Below are 20795 nucleotides of genomic sequence, written 5' to 3'. Positions count from 1 at the left end.
TGTCGTGGATAATCGCTTTGAAATATTGGGCCGGATTATAGTCGAAACAAACATAAAACTAATTAAATTGCTAAAAAAATAAAATAAAACACAATAGGCGACGCTTTTAGCAAGGAAAAGTGTCACCTATTGTGCCCAATTATAAAAAAATCATTTTAAATGTCATATTAATTTTAAAAGCAAGTAAGTTATCATTGAAATACAAATAAATTCAACAAATAGATTAATAATTTTGCTTCATATTTCTAATTAATATATTTTGTATTTATATGCAGTTGAAGAAAGGATAAAATTAATCAAGTTGGCAAAATTTAAAATAAAAAATAATAGGTAATGCTTTTGTCATAAAAGCGTCGCCTTATGTTTTGATATTAAAAGAAAATTGTCAAAGTTCTTAAATTTAACATACAAATACGTTTAAAATGCAAAAATTAAATTAAAACTGCAAGCACAAAATTAAGTCCACATTGCAAAAAATAAAAATTAAATAAGAATAATTAGGCAATGCTTTGTACGCAAAAATTGCCGCCTATAACTTTGAAGAAATAAAAAAAAGAATAAGAATTTTAAATTTTTACTTCATAAAGCTAATTAGTATATTAGACTGTATTACTAAAATCTTCACAAACTATATTCAACCTTTTAAATGCATAAATTGAATCAACATAAAGCTCATTCTTATACAAAATAGATAACAAAGTGACCGCAGTAGTATGCCTAATGGACATAATGTTGTCCTCAGTTTCTCACAAGTTGTCTAATATCCAAAGATATCTCATGCCTTAATTGTATGCTTAAATACCTTGCTACTTCCCCAATTTAACATACTAATTAGCAATATGAAGTAAAAATTGATAAACTGCTTTTAATTATTTCAAGAATACTAGGTGATGCTTTTAGAAAGAAAAACATCACCTAATTTTTTTGCTTTATTATTATTATTATTATTTGGGCCAATGTTTACCCTTTTTTTTTTTTTTTGCAAATTTAACTTAATTAGTTTTGCAATATTAACTAATTTATTTGTTAAATTAAGGAGTTTCAATATTTTTTCTTTATCATATCAAGAATTAGGCGATGCTTTTATTATTAAATGCATCGTTTATTTACATATAAAACTTTATTAATTTTTTTAAGTTCTTTTAATATGCATAAAATTATGTTAATATATATACATAGATAAATTGGGGAATAAGTGGTTGGTGAATCATTTTTGCATGAGTCTAGCTTTTAAATAATCCAATTTTGACAAAATTTGAGCACAAGATCAAAGCCAATGCTTTTGCTTACCAAACATTTCTCCTAATCTTTTTATTGTTAAATAAAATAAAAAAATATTATATGTTTCTTTAATATAGTTATTCTTCTTCACACTTCAAAAATTAAATAAAATAAATATAAATTACAAAATAAAATTATAATAGCCGATGCTTTCTTTAGAAAAGTGTCGCCCAATATTGATGAATTTTATTGACGCTTGTTAATAAAAGCGTCGACTAATGTTTTTAATAATTTATCCAGCAATGTCGAAAATAAAATTACTTATTTTTGTATTAAGCGATGCTTTATCTTTGATATTTTTTGAAAGTGTCATGTATTTATTGCATTTTAGCCGACATTTTATCTTCAATATCACTGATTTCTTTTTGTAGATGTTTTTTATTTTGTAACGTCACATAATTAGTGTCGTTAGATCGCTATTTTCTCACAGTGCATCTACATCTTCTCCTATTTAATGGGTTTATCTTAAATAACCAAAAATTTGTTTATTGGCTCATGCCTTGTCCGAATGCAAGAATAGTTTAGCTGTCCATTTATCTTAAATGGGACCCACTTTAGACCAACTATAAATATTGTTGCAAAAGCAATTGGTTAATATTTTTACTTATTAACAAAGCTCTTTCATTTCATGAATCTCGGCCATCAAGTGCGATCCATATATCTCTAGTAATTTGGCCACTCAGAACCTTTGCGAAAGACAGAGCAAAAGAAAATGAAAAGACCTTATTCGTCTCCCTCTTCTTCTTCCTCGTCTAATTCTAAACGTCCAAAAAAGTATGACGTGTTCTTGAGTTTCCGTGGAGAAGACACTCGCAACAACTTCACATCGTTCCTCTTTCGTGCGTTGAAGGAAAAAGGAATTCATCATATCTTCATAGACGATAAACTCAAAAGAGGAAAAGATATTTCCGAACTGTTTGGAAAAATAGAAGAGTCAAGTTGTTCAATTATCGTTCTCTCAACAAACTATGCTAATTCAACATCGTGCTTGAAAGAACTTGTCAAGATTCTTGATTGCAGGAACACCATGGAGCAGATTGTCTTACCAGTTTTTTTCCTTGTTGAACCAGCTCATGTGCGAAAAAAGACTGGAGCATTTGGAGAAGCATTTAATGAACTCAAAGAAAAGAAGGAAAAGGAGAAAGCACAAATGACAGAAAATGAAACATCGAGAAAGAGCTGAAAAGATGGGAAGATGCGTTAACACAACTAGGCGAAATTTCCGGATTCCCTTTGACTGAAAGGTAAGTCTTTTTCTTTCTTAAATTTTTCATCAAAATAACTCTTTTTTTTTTTTTAATTTTATTTCTTGAGTCAATCTTATACATCTTGATTTACATTAATTTTTACACGGATATTTGTGAATTTCTTAACTAAATTTTGTTTCTGGCTAGTTTTAACTAAAACTAAAAATGCATAAATGTTAGATCTGGTTGTATTAATTTTTTTTTTTTTTTTTTCTAGATCTGGACGGCATTTGAGTGAAAGTCAAAACAATAATATAAAAAAAGTCACCATCTTTATTATAGCCTATTATTTTCGTTTCGTGTTTTGTGAGTAAATTTTAAATGGATATATCTGGATAAATTTACTTTACCTCATGTTTTTTGTGCACCTGGCTTTCACTTGAAATAATGAAAAAAATATATATGTCTCTTTAGTACTTTTCAAATGGCTCATAGTCTTTAAAAAAATAAATAAATAAATAACTCAACGTTGCCATGTCAATGAAACGTTGCCATGTCAATGTACATATTCATTAAAACTAAAATCTAATAAGTGTTAAAATGAGAATCTTCAGGACTATTCATATTATTTAGGATTTGGGAATTCTAAATTTGGGATCTTTAGGTTGCCTATTGTAACAATTTTTTCTTAACTACTTGTCAGTATACAAATTAAAAATGGCTAAAAACACATCAGATCCAATATTTGAGATATAAATTTTATATAAAAAAAAAATTTCAGATAAAACTTTAAAAATATAGATAACTCTTGAAATTGTTTCAATCATTTTATACATGTAAAAATCAGTTGTTGATTGTTTAAATGTCTAAGATTAAAAATGCAATAGCAGTCTGTATGAGTGTAGTGAACTAGCATGTATATCCTCTAATCCAGGATCATATACTAAAATTCTCTTATTTCTCCTTTTAGTGCTTGTATGGGCTTACTAGTGCTTATAGGTTGTTACTAGACTTTTACCTTTAGTCAAGGATCGTGCAAGTCTTACTGTATATATATATATATATATATATTTATATTTACATATAGTTTAGTCTTACTGTATATTTATGCATGCAAATTTTTATGAGTCAAATTATATCATGTTAACCTTATAAATTTAACATCATGAGCTTCTTATTAACTTTTGGAATATAATTTCCATGGTTAAGATTTTAAAAAAATATATTAATTACCTATTTAGATCATGTGAACTGTTAAAATCCAATCTAGACAAGGTAAAACCTTACATAGCTCCGTATAAGCTAGTACTACATTTTGAAACCTCATTCCTAGAGCGATTCAAGAATTGATAAAAAAAATAATAAAGTTTTAGGATTAATGTGACCTAATGTGAGTGTGATCGATATACAAATACTACATAGTAGTCCATGATCGATATGGTACACACTAAAATACAATATTAATGTTACCTTTTAAAATTTTTTACATAAGAGATATTAAATACTTCTATCAAAAGAATATTTTATTTCACCAACCATTTCTGAAGGCCTATTTGGAATGCTTTTACGCATGGAGAAGATGATTTGATATGTTTACAAGCTAATATTACATTTTAAAATCTTAACCATTCAGATGATTCAAAAATTGATTAAAAAAAGTTATAACAGTTTTAACATTAAAGTAACCTAACATGTGCCTAATCGATGATTGTCTTTCAAAGTTATAGCAGTTTTAACATCAAATCAAAGTTTATAATGTGGACAAAAACATTCTACATAATTGTATATAACTGATATGATACACACTAAAAATACAATATCAATGTTATTGTAAAATGTTTTGGATTAAAAATATTTAATGTTTTTATTGTTACGTAGTACACGCTAACTTGCCACAGTTGTATTTTTATGAAGGGATAATCAAGCAGAATTTATCAATGACTTTGTTTTAAAGGTATCGAAAGAATATGTTGGTTCTTCAAACATAATTTCTAAGGGCCTATTTGGAATGCATTCACGCATGGAGAAGCTGAAATCATATGTTTATAAATCAAAGAGTGGTGCTGAGTTTATTGGAATATGTGGGATGGGTGGTATAGGCAAAACAACAATTGCCAGAACTTTTTATGAATTGGAATCTTCTCAATTTGAAAGTATTAGCTTCCTTGAAAACGTTAAAGGAAATTATCTAAAGTCCCTTAAAGAGCAGCTTCTTTCAGATACTTTGAGTGAAGAATGCACAACCAACTGTGGAACTATAAGAAATAGATTGTGTCGTAAAAAGGCTCTTATCGTTATTGATGACGTAGATCATCTGGACCAGCTAGAAACTCTGGTTGGGGAACGCGATTGGTATGGTTCAGGGAGTAGAATCATCATCACAACCAGGGATAGACACTTGCTAATTGCTCATGGAGTGGAAGAAATATACGATGTGGAGCCATTATATGGTGATGAAGGTTTTCAACTCTTTACTTGGAAGGCCGGCGTCGAAGATGTTCATCGTCGTCCAGATGAATATGTAGAATATAAAAGGTTGTCTCAACGTGTGGTAGCATATGCCGATGGCCTTCCATTAGCTCTAAAAGTCTTGGGTTCCGCTTTACGTGGAAAATATGTAGAAGAATTGAATGATCAGTTGGAAAGACTCAAACATAACCCCAACAAGGAGATTACGGAAGTACTTCAAATAAGTTTTGATGGACTGGAGGACGAAGACATGAATATATTCCTTCTCATTGCTTGCTTTTTCAGGGGAAGTGGTCACAAAGACTTTTTAACAAGTATACGGAAGAAGATCGGTTTTCCAAAAATAAGTATAGGAAATCTTAGTGATAATGACAAAGACTATGTTACAAGTATACTGAAGAAGTGCAGTTTCAATCCAATAATTGGTATAAGAAATCTTGGTGACAAATCTCTCTTGAGCATTAAAGATAACAAAATCTGGGTCCATGATTTATTGGAAGAGATGGGTTGGAAGATTTTGGAGAAGAAATCACTTACAGAGAAGCTTGGAAGACAAATTAAGTTGTGGAATGTTTCAAATGTCTCATATGTTTTGAAGAATTGTACGGTACGTATTGAATCTCTTAAGAACCTTTCACATTAATTTATTAGATTTCATCAAATTAGAAATATTTTCTCATTATTATAGTAGGAGCTTTTAGTGGAATTTTGTTAAAGTAATTATATATATGATTTATGTTGAACCTCCAAACAATTCTCCCCTACATTTTTTGAAAAAAAAAAGGAGATGCTGTGATTGCATGGCAAGTGCTGTATATGAGTGGCATCTTAATAAATAATTGAAAAAAAAAAATCTAGATGAGAAAGTTGCAGCCTTGCATTTGTTACTTGCATTTCTTATGACATTATGTCTCCTATTTTAACTTTGTTTTGTCTATCCGACTTTACTTACATCTCAGGCAATAGAAGAAATTGAAGCCGTTGTTTGCTTTGATCTATCTAAAAAATGTCCAACAAAAGAAACATTTTTGAATTTCCTTGATGTGCTCACGAAAATGAAGAAACTAAAACTGCTCAAATTAGACAGCTACAGTCTGTCTGGCTTGTCAAGTGTCTTGCCAATTCTTCAATCTCTTTCCAATGAATTAGACAATCAGTCTGACTTGCCAATGCTTCAATATCTTTCCAATGAATTACTTATTCTTCAATGGGTATGGTGTCCCTTCCAATATTTTCCATTAAGTTTCCAGCCAACTCAACTCGTTGAAGTTGACATGTCCTATAGTAGGATCTGTCGACTTTGGGGTACTGTCGAGGTACGTCTCAATATATAAGTATATTCATTGAGTTTGTTCTCACCAGACTTCATTTCTGAATTATATTCCATATCATCTCAACACAGAATTAAAATAACAGTTCATATATAACACTTGTCAATTCACTATGTCTCCTATCGTAATATAGGACTTGCCATGTATATGTTATACGTTTATGAGTTTCTTATATGTATGTTAATTTATTTTTTTAATTTACCTTTTTCCGTTTGTTTTTTTAATTTTTTTAATTTTGTATTTATTTTTTAATAGCATTTACCCAAACTGAGATCTGTCCGACTATTTGGCTGCATCAATCTTACCGAGATATTCAACGACTTCACACTGGTTCCAAATCTAGAGGTGTTAGATCTTGGTCACTGTCGGAAGTTGTCAAAGATCGACCCATCCATTCAATTTCTTGGAAAGCTTATTCATTTGGATCTTCGTGGTTGCATTAGTCTGGAAAATCTGCCACCCAGTTTACGTGGTATGGTATCTCTTAAAATTCTTTATCTTGGAGGTTGTCATACACTTCGGGATTTATCAAAGGACATAGTGTTTTTGAAGAGTTTGGAACTGCTAAATATCCAAGATACTGCAATAACACATGTGCCAATTGCTATTTTGAAAAATCTCAGAGAACTATTCTTTGACCGTAGTTCTCATTTCCATGAATGGCATCATCCAGGATCTTTCGCGGCATTGGATTACAAAAGACTTTCACGGTGGCGTTCTATTTAGGTCTGGTAAAATCTCATACGATACGAACCTGTAAAATTATTTACGGATCTGAATTGACAATATTATATTAGATTTGTATCAGTTTTATTCAATAAAATCCAATAAATTAGATTTTACCTGGTGAAACACAATAATACACAATAAATCTATTAGACCTATCAAATATGAGTATTTTTGTAATTATACAAATTTTATAATATTAAAATTATTTGATTTATTGTTAAATATGAATTAATTTTTTTTTTTTAGTTTTATTTTTTAAAAAGTCTAGAAACAAATAAGTCTCTCTATAGGATTTTTTTAAAAAAATATATTATTTTATTATTTAAAAACTAATTCAAATTTAAATTTTAAATTTTTATATATTCTTAATAGATTAACAGGTTGGATAACAGATTGCATGATAATTTAACGAATAGATTCGAATTTATCTATTTCTACACAAAAATTTAACAGATCATGTTTGGGTTAATTAAATTTCACATAAACATGACACAACACAACATGAATATGGTCAATCTTGACACGTATTAGATGTGGTCTCAACCCATGTATCGGGCTCCCCTTGTTTTTCTGATTTTTTATTTTGTTTTCGTCCTTTTGACTTTGATAGTTACAGAATGTTGACCCACATACATTTAAAGGATTGAATATTATACTTTCTGGAAGTAAAATTCCAGATTGCTTCATCCATCAGAATATAGGATGATAATAAGTCTAAAAGTACTTGATCCAAATTGATGTGACAGTAAATGGATGGGTTTTGCTTTGTGTATATATTTCAAAAACATTACATACCCTAGGTCCAGTTATTCTTACCCACATATTGTTTTGCTTTGGAAAGCAATTGTTCCTTCCAACTTGGAGCTTCTGAAGTCACTTCTTGCTCAAGCAATATAGATTTTATAAGATGCATGGAAACTATTTTATTTTTTAATATCTTGTGAACTCCAGAGTCAAATAAATTATACAATTAAGAAAGAAAAACAATTTCTTGTCAAGCAAAATATATAAAAAATAAAAAGAAAGAAAGAAAAACAAATTAAAGTAATCACAAAGCGTAATTGTTCAGCACTTAAATTTTAAAACTATCTTCAGTTAAGGAAAATATAATTGCCGGAAAACGCAAGTAACAAGTAAGATGCTAATAAAACAGAGGTTACATGCACATTATGCATATTCTTGCAGATTTCATCACATCATGCATATTGCTTTTGGGTCAGGATTTAATCAAGCAATGCAGAGCACTTCAAGCAGATGTGAACGTCAGTAAAGTTAAAATTCATCAAAGGTAGAAAAAGAAAAGTTTAAATATAACTTAATAAATAAATAGATAAACAAACAAGTCAAAATAAGTGCTTCATAACTTAAATATATAATTACTGACGGTGTGATAAGTCAATATTATAGAAACAACATTATCTTTTTTTTTCAAACTTGTTGACAGAATCATCGTCTTTAGAGACTTTAATATGCTTCTACCATAGTTTTCAAGATTTCCTCTGACACCTGAAGCATACATCCATGCTATTTTAGTTTAGATGATGTCAATGAAAAGGCCTCAACTGTTTTATAAGAGAGTCTTCAATACGAGTAAAGAAAGTTTTCATTTCACTCAAATTTTTATCTGCACTACTTATCAATGCTGGATCAAACCTTTTGGTGATTATCAACGATGATAATAAACTACATTTTATACATATACAGCCTCTCATTAGCATTGATTACCTTCCAAGATGACCACCAGCAAACATAATTAAGCACAAATTCCATCGGCGCTTGTCCATTCTGAGAGACGCCCCTACCTCAATAGGCCTGCCAATTTTTGTTATGGAAGCCCATGTTGACTGTTTTATGGTTTCAAAAAGGCCTGCAGAAGTAGCTCACCACCACCAGCAAAAGACATCAGCAGCAACATAATGTTATAGTTACCACTTAGAAGAAGAGCTTTATCACTTTAACTAAAGAACACAACAACATATAATGTGCAGGGGAAAGAAATACAAAATACATATTTTTTGATGAGTGAATCAACATAATGTAAACAAACTCATTTTAGGTATTGCTAATAATGGTCCAAACAAATTCATGAACACCTTTTTTAGTCAATCAAGTGTTTCTTCCTCTCTACTAACAACAGTTTAATTTCAAATCCCACATGACCAACAAAGCCAAAGTCTGTATAAGCAGCATGGCTGCAAAGAAATCACTATGAGGATAAAATTGCATCTAATATTTTTGAATATTAAATTAATTTTCTCATGGTAATGAAGCTAGTTTAGAACAAATTCTCACTCAGACCATGTATAAACAATAATGATCAAAATAAATTCACAACCAATTTAGTTTGAAAATACTAGACATGATATCAGACATCGTGGTTTGGTTTCTTTAACCGTTAATTAGTTGATGGACTTGATGCGTACAGTTATGTCACCAAATCTATCTAGTAACTCTGGTTTTCTAATCAGCCTGTACAAATAGTTTGCCGAGATAAGAAAGAAAAGCCGAAGCATAAGTACATATCCATACATGAAAGCAAATGCATCAACCATAAATAATCCCAAAACTAAAATGAAAAAGCAAATAAAAGAAACAATTTTGGAGATTAATATATTTAGTATATTTCTTTCAGAACTTGGTCGTAAAAACTTCTAAAACAGGACCAACATGTCCTATGGCGCAGGAGGACCCCTTTAGTACAAGGGAACAACGGGTTAGGCTAAGTTCAAAAATAATTTAGCCACTTGATCCCAAAGAATGCGGATGTCAATTAAATATCAATTAATTATTGTCTTAGCTTGTGCAAGACTAGGTCACTAACCAACTCTCCACACCGTCCATCTGAATTCTAAGAATTATAAAACAAGTCCTCTATTGAAATTTCCTTAAGAAATCTATGTATGTATTTTCTATGGAAACATAGTAACAAAAGCAGATAGGAAAGCAATGAATAAAAGTATCAGCATGATCCAGGAAGTTTCTTAATTGAACCATGTCACCATAAATATGAGGCACTGGGGGAATTTAATTAGGTTTTTAAGATTAAAAAGTACAGAAGCTTAATGCGTTCAATTCACCTTAGCCAGCAAACCACCAAAACTCACCCAACATTGTTCCCACGTAACAACTTAGGCTAACAAAAGCGGGAGAAGCCAAGCCTTACTATAGCAGGAATGTCAACAAGCAGATAAGCAGCAGAGGGTTTGACTGGCTTAGATGAGTTCCTTTCCTAAGAGTTGAACCAAAAACAAGCTGACTAACCATATTTATTTAAGAGATGACAATGAACTAGAGCAACTTTGAAAAAGAGAAACAAGTATCAACTTGGATGGTTGTAGATCACCTACAAACAGAACTGAGCTTCTTAAAACATTTTAAACTTTTGGCAAGTGTTACAAAAACACGGATAATACCCAAAAAAATTAAAATCTCTTTAACTCTTACCTGTTTTACATAGTAGTTCCAACATTTGGTTGTAATATTCATTTTATTGTTCCTAGGATGCAAGCAAATTCTTTAAACAATATATTCTGATTCTAGCTACAGAGACTACCAATTTTTTTAAACAATACTAAAAGTGAGTCAAAGAAGTGAAAGGAAAAGGAAAGGCTCAGTTGGTTAAAGCATATTAATAATTTCCAGGAAAAAAATAATACCAAACATAGAGTAAACAAAAAAATGGGTAAATGAAGTAAATATGACATCAAAAATTTAATTAAAAAAATTTGTAATTAGATAAGGTCACCTTATTTATGAGCCACCAATAGATATTTAATATATTGAAGAACCCCATGGAACATTATCTGACAGTATTTGGTCAAGAAGACTTGTCCCCTCTCCAATTCATTAACAATTTTATTAAAGAAGAGACTCCTTGAGTTATTGTCAATGACTCCACTTGACATTGTCATTAAAAGAAATTGTGAAGCTTCTCCTTCCTTTCCCAATTCATAGAGGCCATCAATCAACATAGTTAAGTAGTCATGTTGGGAAGACATCCTTTATCCAACATCTCCTCTAAAATTCTAATTCCCTCCTCTGTTTTACCAATATTACAGAGTGCCTTAATTAGCATATTGTAGTAAAAGCATTAGGAGCACAACCATATTCCACCATATCATTCCACAAACTACTTGCCTTGCACAATTCACCCTTCTCGCACTGTAACGACCCACCCTAAGATTATCAATTAGAATTTGAATTTTATATATTTTGACTGGGATTGATGAGTTAGACTATGAATAGGCCTTAAATTTGGCATTTCATTGATAAAGAATTTTGATTTGAGTGGTACATCATAGCATAAAACTCGTCGATACGAGTTTGTAGACTAAAATGCCTAACTCAGGATTATGGTTAGAAAGTTATAGTTTTAGAAAGTTTTTAAATATCCGTATTTATCTATGTTCAAACCAGTTTTACAATTTTTCTTTTAGTGGACTCTAGGCCTGTTTATATTCATGGAGATACATACCATCATTAAACAAATCAGAAAACATCAAAAAAGTCTCAAAAACCCTCCCCAAACTTATGGATTCACATCAGATCAACCCGTACATACGAGCATGTCAAACCAGATTGGCCAAATTTGACCCTTTTTTTTTTTGCCTCCCATCACAGACACGTGCTAGAAGTTCGGCAAGCCTACCTCTTGGCGACCTCGGCTGTGAATTTTAAAGACCAACTAGCTGATGGTGCACCAGGATAGGCACTCAAAAGCTGTTGCAGATGCTTGGCCGAACGATGGAAATTAGGGTCATTTTTTGACCATTTCAGATGCCCCAATATCTTTATCCCCCTTACTTTGGACACTCTGAATTCATTCTCAGCCTCCATTTTTCAAGATTCTCCACTGTTTGCAAGATCCGATGATTCCAAGTTTGGCCAAAAAATTTGGGAGCTTTTTTGGCCACAGGCTAAGCTTTTGGACCAAGGTGAGTATAACATCGCATTCGTCATCTCATGGGCTTTTCGTCAAAAATAAAGTTTGTAAATTTTGGATAGCGTTTGATAATTTTTCAATTTTAGATCAATTAGTTTAATATCGAATAAAATGAGACTGTGTTTGGATACTATTGGACAAATTAGATAAAATGAAAGTTGAATTATTGTAATTAGGTGTTGATGGGATCCAATGGATAGTTTAATTTCATTAACTTGGTCTCCAAATGAAAAACCCCAATTTTGGATGCCGGATATTTAGGTTTCACAGTATAATTTGACTTTTGGTGTTCAATTTAGAAATTTTAGAGTTATTAAAGTTATTTTGGGATATTGGTATGCACCCAATATCTTTGATTTAATTTTTGAAGTCTAAAAATATTTTTTTATTATTTTAGGTACCAAGATTCATATTGGAGACAATCTAACGGTAAAGCTGGTTTGAACTGTAATCTGTGAGTGAATCTTATTTCTGAAATGATTTTGAAAATTATATAATGATAACATACGATATATAAATTACCTTATTATTATTTCTAGAATTGTTAGAATTATATACTTTATTACATGCTATAAAATAATTATTTTATTTATCATATTATGATATATTAAAATAAATGGTTTGACATAAATAAATTTTGGTATACAACTGTACAAATATATATATATATATATATGTGTGTTGGTATTTGTAAGAATGTTTTGATAAGATAATTATGGATATTATTTAATAAATTTTTTAAATATTTTAAGTTATGAGTTGAATACTGAATTGTGGATTATTATTTACCATACTATATTATGGATATGGATTTGTTAAATTATAACTTATGCGTGCTTATTTGATCATCCCGCTTGATCACATGATTTTCAAGATTTGATGGAAAGTCCTAATCTACTATGCCTCTGGTCACCAAGGATCGCATTGACAGCTTTTTCCTCCTGTAGTCAACAATACACTAGTGGCTAGTTGTGATCTTGTGATATGTTATGATAATGGATATGGCACATAGAAATATTATTGTTACACTGCAGATATAATATATATTTATATGTATTTTTTTATTACTGATGTTTATAAATAATGATTCGTAAAAATATTATTTTATTTATAAGATGATTGATATTATTTGATTTTAATTTCTTTATCATATGGTTTTTTTTAAAATGGTTATTTTGAAAAAACATCATAGATTTTGTAAAAACTGTTTAAACTTTCAAAAAATAACAGAGAGATCCTAAGAGAAAGAATTTTTAAAAAAAATATTTAATTTTTATAATACTTTACTTATCTACTCATTAAGCTCATTTTATAGTTTTGTATTTTAAGCCGTTGCGTTTTCAAATAGCAGATTCCTTCAAGTACCATCGGATCACAAGTGAAGGTATATTATGGTGTCCAAACCGCTATGAACTGGTAAATGACAATGACTTTAATATTGAATCTGGTGTTGGCTTCAAGTTAAAAATATTTATTCTTACATAATGGAAAATATCAATACATTTGCGTTGTTCTGCCCTAAAACAATGACGGACTGTATATATATATATATATATATTTATATATATATGTACACACAGAGTAGCTATTAACATTGATTACCTTCAAAGATGACATGAAGTGAAGAACTGAGCATGGATCCGAAGAGTGCTTGTACATTCTGAGAGACAACCTGCCTCAATAGGCTGCCAGTTTAATTATACAATCCCATTTTGATTGTTCTCTGGTTTCACAAAGATCTGCAGGAGTAGCCGGGCAACACCAGGCAAAAGACATCAGCAGCAACACAGTTACCACTTAGAAAGAACTTCATGACTTTAACTAAAGAACACGACAACATAGAATGTGCTGAAGACAAAAATGCAAACTGTATATTCTTTGATGTTAAAATCAACACAACGAAAACAAAATAAATTTAGGCAGTGCTAATAATGGTCCAAAAAAATGTTTATTAACATTTTACCTAGTCAATCAAACAATTATGTGTCACTTCTTAACTAACAACAATTTGGTTTCAACTTTCAAGTCCAGCATGATCAAAAAAACCAAAGTTTGTATAAGCAACACAGCTGCAAATATGTCACTATTAGGATCAAATTTTAAGATGAAATTTGCATATAATATATTATTGAATATTAAATAATTTTCTCGTGGTAGTGAAGCTCGTTTTGGAACAAATTCACAATCAGATCCTATACAAACAATAATGATCAAATAAATTCATAAAATAGATCCACAACCAATTTAGCATTAAAAGACTAAACATGATATCAGACATTGTGGTATGGTGTCTTCAGCCCTTCAATTGATAGATTTCATGAGTACAGCAATGGCACCAAATCTATCTGGTAACTGTGGTTTCCAATCCTCTATAAAAAATTGCAGCAAAAAGAAAGAAAAGGTGGAGTATATTAATAGACTTGTGCAAACAAGCTTAAGACATGAGTACATATCCATATAAGAGAGCAAATATATCAACCACACACAACCACAAAACCAAAAATCAAATCAAAAGCACAGGAAATGACTTGGCGCTTTATATCTTTAGTATATTCTTTGGAGGACTTGGTGCTAACGGCTTATAAATCAATAACCACACAACAAAATCACATTTCTATGGTGCAGGAAGACCCATTAGTACAAGGAGAACAAAGGGGAAAGGAAGGGTTGTCTCTTACTAGGAGGATAAAGTATAGTGTTAGGCTAAGGTCAAAAAAAATTCAGCCACTTTATCCCAGAGTATTAGGATACCAATTATATTTCAATTTATAGTTGTCTAGGTTGTGCAATATTAAGTCACTAACCAACTCTGAACACCTTCCATCTGAATTCTCAGAATAATGAAACAAATTCTCTGCTCAAATTTCCAAAGAAAAAACTAGATATGTATTTTGTACAGAAAAATAGTAACAAAGGCAGATGGGCAAGCAATGAATAGATGTCTGCATGAATCAAGAAGTTTCTGTATTGAAGCATATAAACGTGTGGCACTGGGAAATGTAGTTATATTTCTAAGATTAAACCATACTGGAGCTTAACGCATTGACTTCACCTAAGCCACAAGGCCATGCAGTACTGTAGACTGCCAAAACTCACCCTAGATTGCCATTTACCACATAACACCTAAGGATAAGAGAAGTGGGAGAAGTCAAGTATTAATGTAGCAGGAATGTCAACAAGCTGACTAACCAGAAGAGTGTCTGACTGGCTCAGATAAAATTTGAACCAAAAAATGGCTCCATCTTTATAAAGCATTGAACAATGAATTGTAAAGCTTTAGAAAAGAGAAACAAGTAACAACTTGGGTGGCTGTTGATCACCTACAGACAGCATTGAGCGTCTTAAAACATTTGACACTTTTGGCTCAGTGTTACAAAAATAGAATACAATCAATTCTCGAAAATACCCAAAATATTAAGATATCTTACTCTTACATATGTCACAGAGAAGTTCCAACCTCCAACATTGACTGTAAGGATCCTTTATAGTAGTCCTGGTGGCAATCAAAATTTTTGAACATTATATTCGTTTCCAGCTATAGAGGATATAAAGATACCAAAAGTGAGTAAAAGAACAAAAAGGGAAAATGAAAAGGCTAATGTCATCTAAAGCATAGTAATCATATTAAAGCAACTGGCAAAGAGATTTTCCAAGTAATAAATGATATTGAACAAAGAGTAAATATAAAATATGGACAAATGAAATAAGTTTGACATCAACCATTTAAAAAGAAAAAATTGTAATCAGATAAGGTCACCTTATTCCTAGGCCACCGAGGCATAGGCTCCATAGATATGTCATATATTCAAGAATTCTATATAGCATTGTCTGAGAGTATTTGGTCAAGAACTCCTGTTCCCGTACCCAATTCACCAATCATTTTTTTAAAGAAGTGAACCCAGGAATCATTGTCAATGACTCCACTCGACATTGCCATTGAAAGAACTTGTGAAGCTTCTCCTTCCTTTCCCAAGTCATATAGACCCTCAATCAACATATTGTAAGTAGTCTTGTTAGGAAAACATCCTTTACCAATCATCTCCTCTAAAATTCTAATCCCCTCTTCCGCTTTACCAAAATTACAGAAGCCCTTCATTAGCATATTATAGGTGAACACATTAGGAGCACATCCTTTTTCCACCATGTCATCCCATAACCTACCCGCCTCACACAACTCCCCTTTCTCACACATTCCTGCAATAAGTGTGTTGTAAGTAAGAACACTCGGAATTGAACCCTTCTCAAACTGATCAAATAATTTCCTTGCCTCCCATATTTTACCCTGCTTACAAAGCCAATGTATAAGTGTACTTGTAATAGCATTATCAGGAGTACAATTCTTCTTCAAAAGCCTTTTCCACAACTCACAAGCATCTTCCACCTTTCCTTGACTGCATAGTACATCAATAACCTTGCAACAAAGCGCTGAGCTTGGTATATACTTCTTCCCAAGCATATCATCCAGCAAGTTAAGTGCTTCACCAGACTTGCTTTCTTTACAATAAGCTTCAATCATAACCCCATAAGTAACATCATTTGGGTCAATCCCATTTTCATCCATTTCATCCATCACCTTAATAGCATCAGCCAATTTCCCATGCTTAATGTACCCAACCATCAAAATGGTATAGGTAGATGATTATGATTTTAATGACAGTGCTTATCTTATAAAAATTCGTTCTTTTTATTAGCATGGATCACTGTATGTGCTGACCAGATTACATCTTTCCACTTTATTAGCTTATTAACTACCATTATTTGAGCATGCAACACAAATAAGTGTTCCTATTACTTGAACAATTTTGGTTGATTTGTGTTGAGAATTTGAACTTCAATCAAATTAGTTATGATCATTGTTGCAGTCAAGTTTTGATGGAGTCTCTCATTTCTAAGTTCATTGTACATGTCATGGTTTTTAAAGGTGTAGAAGCTAGATGATATTTTGAAAATCAATCTCCTTTCACTTTCAAGTTTGAGAGAAGAAAAAAAATTATTGCTTCCATTTTGTTGGTACAAATCAATATCACTCTTTGTTGGCTTCTCTATTCGATGGGAACCTTGCATGTGGTTTTAGATGGGTGTTTGGTGAGATGTCATTGTTGAGTTTTAAAGCTTTTTAAGTTTGGATTTCTTGCATTTCAGCTATACCTGGCAATTCGGGTTGGTGGGTCGTGTTCGTGTCAACCCGTTTAATAATCGTGTCAAAAATACCTAACCCGAACACGACCCATTTATTAATCGTGTCAGGTACCTAAAACACTAACCCGACCTGTTTATAAACAGGTCAACACGACACGACCCATTTAACACGATTATTTTAACAGGTCGTGTTGACCTATTAACCCGTTAACCTGAAATTGACCTATTAACCCGAAAACTAACCTATTAACCCGTTAACCCGAAAATTAACCTATTAACCCGAATTTTTTATTTTATTTTATTTTTATTTTTATGTTTTTGTTTTATTAAAAATGTATTTTTTGTTTTTAAAAAATTAGTAATAGAAAATTATTTTTATAAAATTTTAATTTATAATATTTTTTAGTTATTAAATATTATATTAGTGATAAAATATTAATTTAAAATTAAATTTAAATGGGTTGTAATAGGTATATAATCATGTCGGGTTGAAACTGACACGTTTAATAAATGGGTCGTAACGGGTCAATTTCGAGTTAAACAGGTCAACCCGAAAATGACACGATTAATAATCGTGTTAAACGGGTTGACCCGATTATGGCCCGAACCCATTTATAATAAACCCAAACCCATTTATTCCATGTCGTTTTCGAGTCGTGTCATGATCCAAATTACCAGGTCTAATTTCAGCTTGAACAAATTTGATTGCTGCATGGTTACTAATATTGATTTTCTATTTCTTTCAGCATTGGAGGAGCAACTGATGGACTGAGCAGAAAATTGAAGCACAAAATTTGCGATCGTGGAGTTACAAGTGCAAGCTGATAAAATTACACATACACTCACAGAGATAGATAAAGAGAGAGAGAGATATATAAATAGATAGAGAAGCATTGGTGGTGGTTTGTCCCCCATTAATGTAAGTTGCTTCTCTGTACAACATAGAAAATATTTTGCAAACTAATTTCGCTTTAATGTAACGAACTTATCTGAAAACCTTTAGTTGTGCTGTATTGAATGAGTTTTACAATTTTGAACCTTGTCATTATGCGCTATGTTTATAATATTGTGTTATTTGGTGTGACAGAAATGTTTGTGTTGCATGGTTAGAATGTGAAATGTGAAATTAAAACTATTATGAAGTTGTGTTTTTGTTTGAATTTAATGGGAGGTTTGAATGTGAAACCATAATATATATATCTATGGGTTATCCTTAGGAAGCAATATATAATGTACACTACTAATGTATAATGTATTATGTGCTGGTTTGAAAATATTCTTTAGCCATTTTCATTATATTGTTGCACAAATCCTGTTAGGTGTATGTTATTTTGGTTCTGGAAAATTTTCCAACCCGAGGAAAATATTTCCTCTTTTTTTTCTTCTGGCGGGAATTTTTTTACTCCTGGAGGAAAAAATTTCCTCCAGGCGGAAAATGTTTTCCTCCTGGAGGAAATGTTTTCCTCCAGGCGGAAAACCTTTTCCTCCAGGCGGAAAAATTGTCCTTCAGGCTTTTCTCATGTCGGAAAAAACGTTTCCTCCATCTGTTATGTTTTGTTGTATTTGATTTGCAGATAAATGGATTCAGATTACCAACGAAGGTTTTGGGACTCGGAGATATCGAGGGCAAAGGTTAATTGTAGATCGAACTTCTGGAAAGCCGTGTCGGATATTAAGTTCAAGCTGACTCCAACCCAAATAAAGAAGTTTGAGGATAGCTGTTTTGGCCACTTTTTGAAGGCCAACGAGATACAATTTAGTGGCCACATCGTCAACAGCATGCTGTATAGGCAATGTGTTTGCGACGACAAGGACTCTATGGTATTCAATTTTGGATGGCGTGGTGCTAGATTTACACAGAGAGACTTCACCATAATTACAGGTCTACGGTTTGGTTACGAACCCAATAGGCAGGTTAACATCTCTACTCGTATTAGTGCACGTATTTTGGCGGAAACCGAAAGGTCACTAATTCGGAGATAACCGAAGCTTTCATGACTGCACAGTGTCAAGACAATGATGAAGCCGACGATGATAGATTGAAGTTGGCTTTATTATATTTCCTAGAGACGGTTCTTCTAGGCAAAGAAAGCATGGCCACCGCACCTCATAATCACTTGGAGATGGTGGACGATTTAGAGTACTTCAATAACTATCCATGGGGTACTTTATCGTATACTACCACCATTAGATCGTTGAAGAGTGCTTTTGAGCATAGAGAGTCCATCGCTTTAAACAAGTCAAAGAGTTATAGTCTTTGTGGGTTTCCTTTGGCTTTCATGGTAAGTTTGTTACACTATTATTTAAAGTTTGTTACACTTGTATTTATGGTGTGTATTTCGTTACTTATTCATTACTAATTAATTGTTTGACAGATTTGGGGTTTTGAGACAATTCCTTCATTGGGTCAAGCATTCAGAAAGAAGTTGCCGGACATGGCATTCCCTCGAATTCTTAATTGGCATTTTTCACAAGTGCCAAGATTTGAGAAGGCCACTGAACTCTTCGATCATCGTGATGTAAGTCTATGAGTTCTTCCACTTATATGTACAAATATATATATATATATATATACATTCCAACATAATAATATTATTTATACACTTTTGCAGTATTTGTATGAATATTAGTATTACTTGCTAATCACTTGATTATAATCCCTTTTGTCTTTTGCAGTATCCCGTTCATGGCTTAATGAATGTGACTGAAGTTGAGCATGCATATATCGGCAACTTGGCATTGGATGTACATCATGACAGTACTCCATACAATGTTGCACCTGCTGTTCGAGACAAGCCACCACAGGCAAGTCATGATGAAAAAGATGAAGGTATTCCACTTACAAGAAGTGGAATAAGTAAGAAACGGAAAGAGGCGTCTGTGGAAATTATGGAAAAAGGAGGGAGGCGGCGAATGGGACATAAGCCGACAGACCAGCCTTCTTCATCGACTGCAGGAGTTGCTGCTCATGTTCATGTTGAACCATCGACTCCATCCCAACCTCCAACGACTCCATCCCAACCTCCAACGACTCTATCCCATGATGAGGTTTGAATAAATTGTATGAATGTTTATCTTTTTTTCATTATTGCAAGTATTAATAATTATTATTTCTTTTAGGTACCTTTGAGAGAGAGATTAACAATCCTTGAAGGCGAAGTGGTTAGTGTACGGCAAGACGTTAAGGATTTACGAATCGCCATGCTTAGAGAGTTTGCAAGTTTGGACACCAAGCTTGATAAGTTAATGAAGCACCAAGGAGTGGGAGTTAGTGCTGACGGGTTGGGAGATGGGATGGACGTTCAAGGGGATGAAAATAAAGAAGAGTATGGTCCCGATGCGACCCCCGTTGATAGACAGTCACAGCCATATGTTGACGACGATGCAGGACCAAGTGTTACGATTATTGAGAAAGTGTCTCCATCAAAGTTTCCTGCCGGGAGACGTGCAAGAAAGGTAGCAGCTGCTAAGCAAAACATAGATATTGGGAGGAGGGATAGGAAGGCGGCAGCAGCTATTACAACTCCTTATAGTGTCGGGGGCTTGCGGAAAAAACTACAGCGCACTTTACCTGGTGCATCTTCTACTTTGAAGTTCGACCCAGTACCTACGAGACTTGTAAAAAATTTTGACAAATTTATGAAGTCTGGTTGGGCAGCAAAGGTTGATATGGACATTTTGACTGCGGGTAAAGACTTTTTCCAGTTGCTTATAAAT

At 32.3% G+C, this 20795-nt stretch overlaps 3 protein-coding genes and 1 long non-coding RNA gene across 6 annotated transcripts; 3 read left to right on the top strand and 1 right to left on the bottom strand.

The window, feature by feature from the left end:
* Positions 1 to 1915: 1915 nt before the first annotated feature.
* Positions 1916 to 7108, top strand: LOC112492360 (disease resistance protein RPV1-like). Of its 3 annotated transcripts, none has more exons than XM_048477090.2 (4): positions 1916 to 2525; positions 4423 to 5544; positions 5897 to 6253; positions 6524 to 7108. In XM_048477090.2, exons 2-4 carry the CDS (start codon positions 4477 to 4479, stop codon positions 6992 to 6994), a joined length of 1896 nt encoding a protein of 631 aa, XP_048333047.2. In that variant the 5' UTR covers positions 1916 to 2525; positions 4423 to 4476; the 3' UTR covers positions 6995 to 7108. The 3 variants fall into 3 exon arrangements, with proteins under 3 accessions (XP_048333047.2, XP_048333046.2, XP_048333048.2); XM_048477089.2 differs by having other exon boundaries at positions 4383 to 5544; XM_048477091.2 differs by lacking the exon at positions 5897 to 6253 and having other exon boundaries at positions 4383 to 5544.
* A 4684-nt stretch (positions 7109 to 11792) lies between these two features.
* LOC132803306 (uncharacterized) lies at positions 11793 to 12463 on the top strand. The gene is made up of 2 exons (XR_009638395.1): positions 11793 to 11931; positions 12337 to 12463. It is a non-coding gene; the product is annotated as an uncharacterized LOC132803306 (long non-coding RNA).
* Positions 12464 to 13350: 887 nt separating this feature from the next.
* On the bottom strand, positions 13351 to 16578 carry LOC132803263 (pentatricopeptide repeat-containing protein At5g16420, mitochondrial-like; the record flags this gene model as incomplete). The annotated part of the gene is made up of 3 exons (XM_060815853.1): positions 13351 to 15259; positions 15368 to 15432; positions 15697 to 16578. A coding segment is annotated over one exon (825 nt), but the record flags the coding sequence as incomplete, so codon positions are not given.
* A 2924-nt stretch (positions 16579 to 19502) lies between these two features.
* On the top strand, positions 19503 to 20700 carry LOC132803262 (uncharacterized). The gene is made up of 4 exons (XM_060815852.1): positions 19503 to 19597; positions 19755 to 20126; positions 20199 to 20623; positions 20673 to 20700. The coding sequence occupies exons 1-4, from the start codon at positions 19514 to 19516 to the stop codon at positions 20698 to 20700; spliced, it is 909 nt and encodes a 302-aa protein (XP_060671835.1). The 5' UTR covers positions 19503 to 19513.
* The last annotated feature ends 95 nt before the right edge of the window (positions 20701 to 20795 follow it).

Source organism: Ziziphus jujuba, chromosome 3 (genome assembly GCF_031755915.1).
Source record: "Ziziphus jujuba cultivar Dongzao chromosome 3, ASM3175591v1".
Lineage (NCBI taxonomy): Eukaryota > Viridiplantae > Streptophyta > Magnoliopsida > Rosales > Rhamnaceae > Ziziphus > Ziziphus jujuba.
Note: the sequence above shows the minus strand (reverse complement) of the source record. Positions and strands in the feature narration are given on the sequence as shown.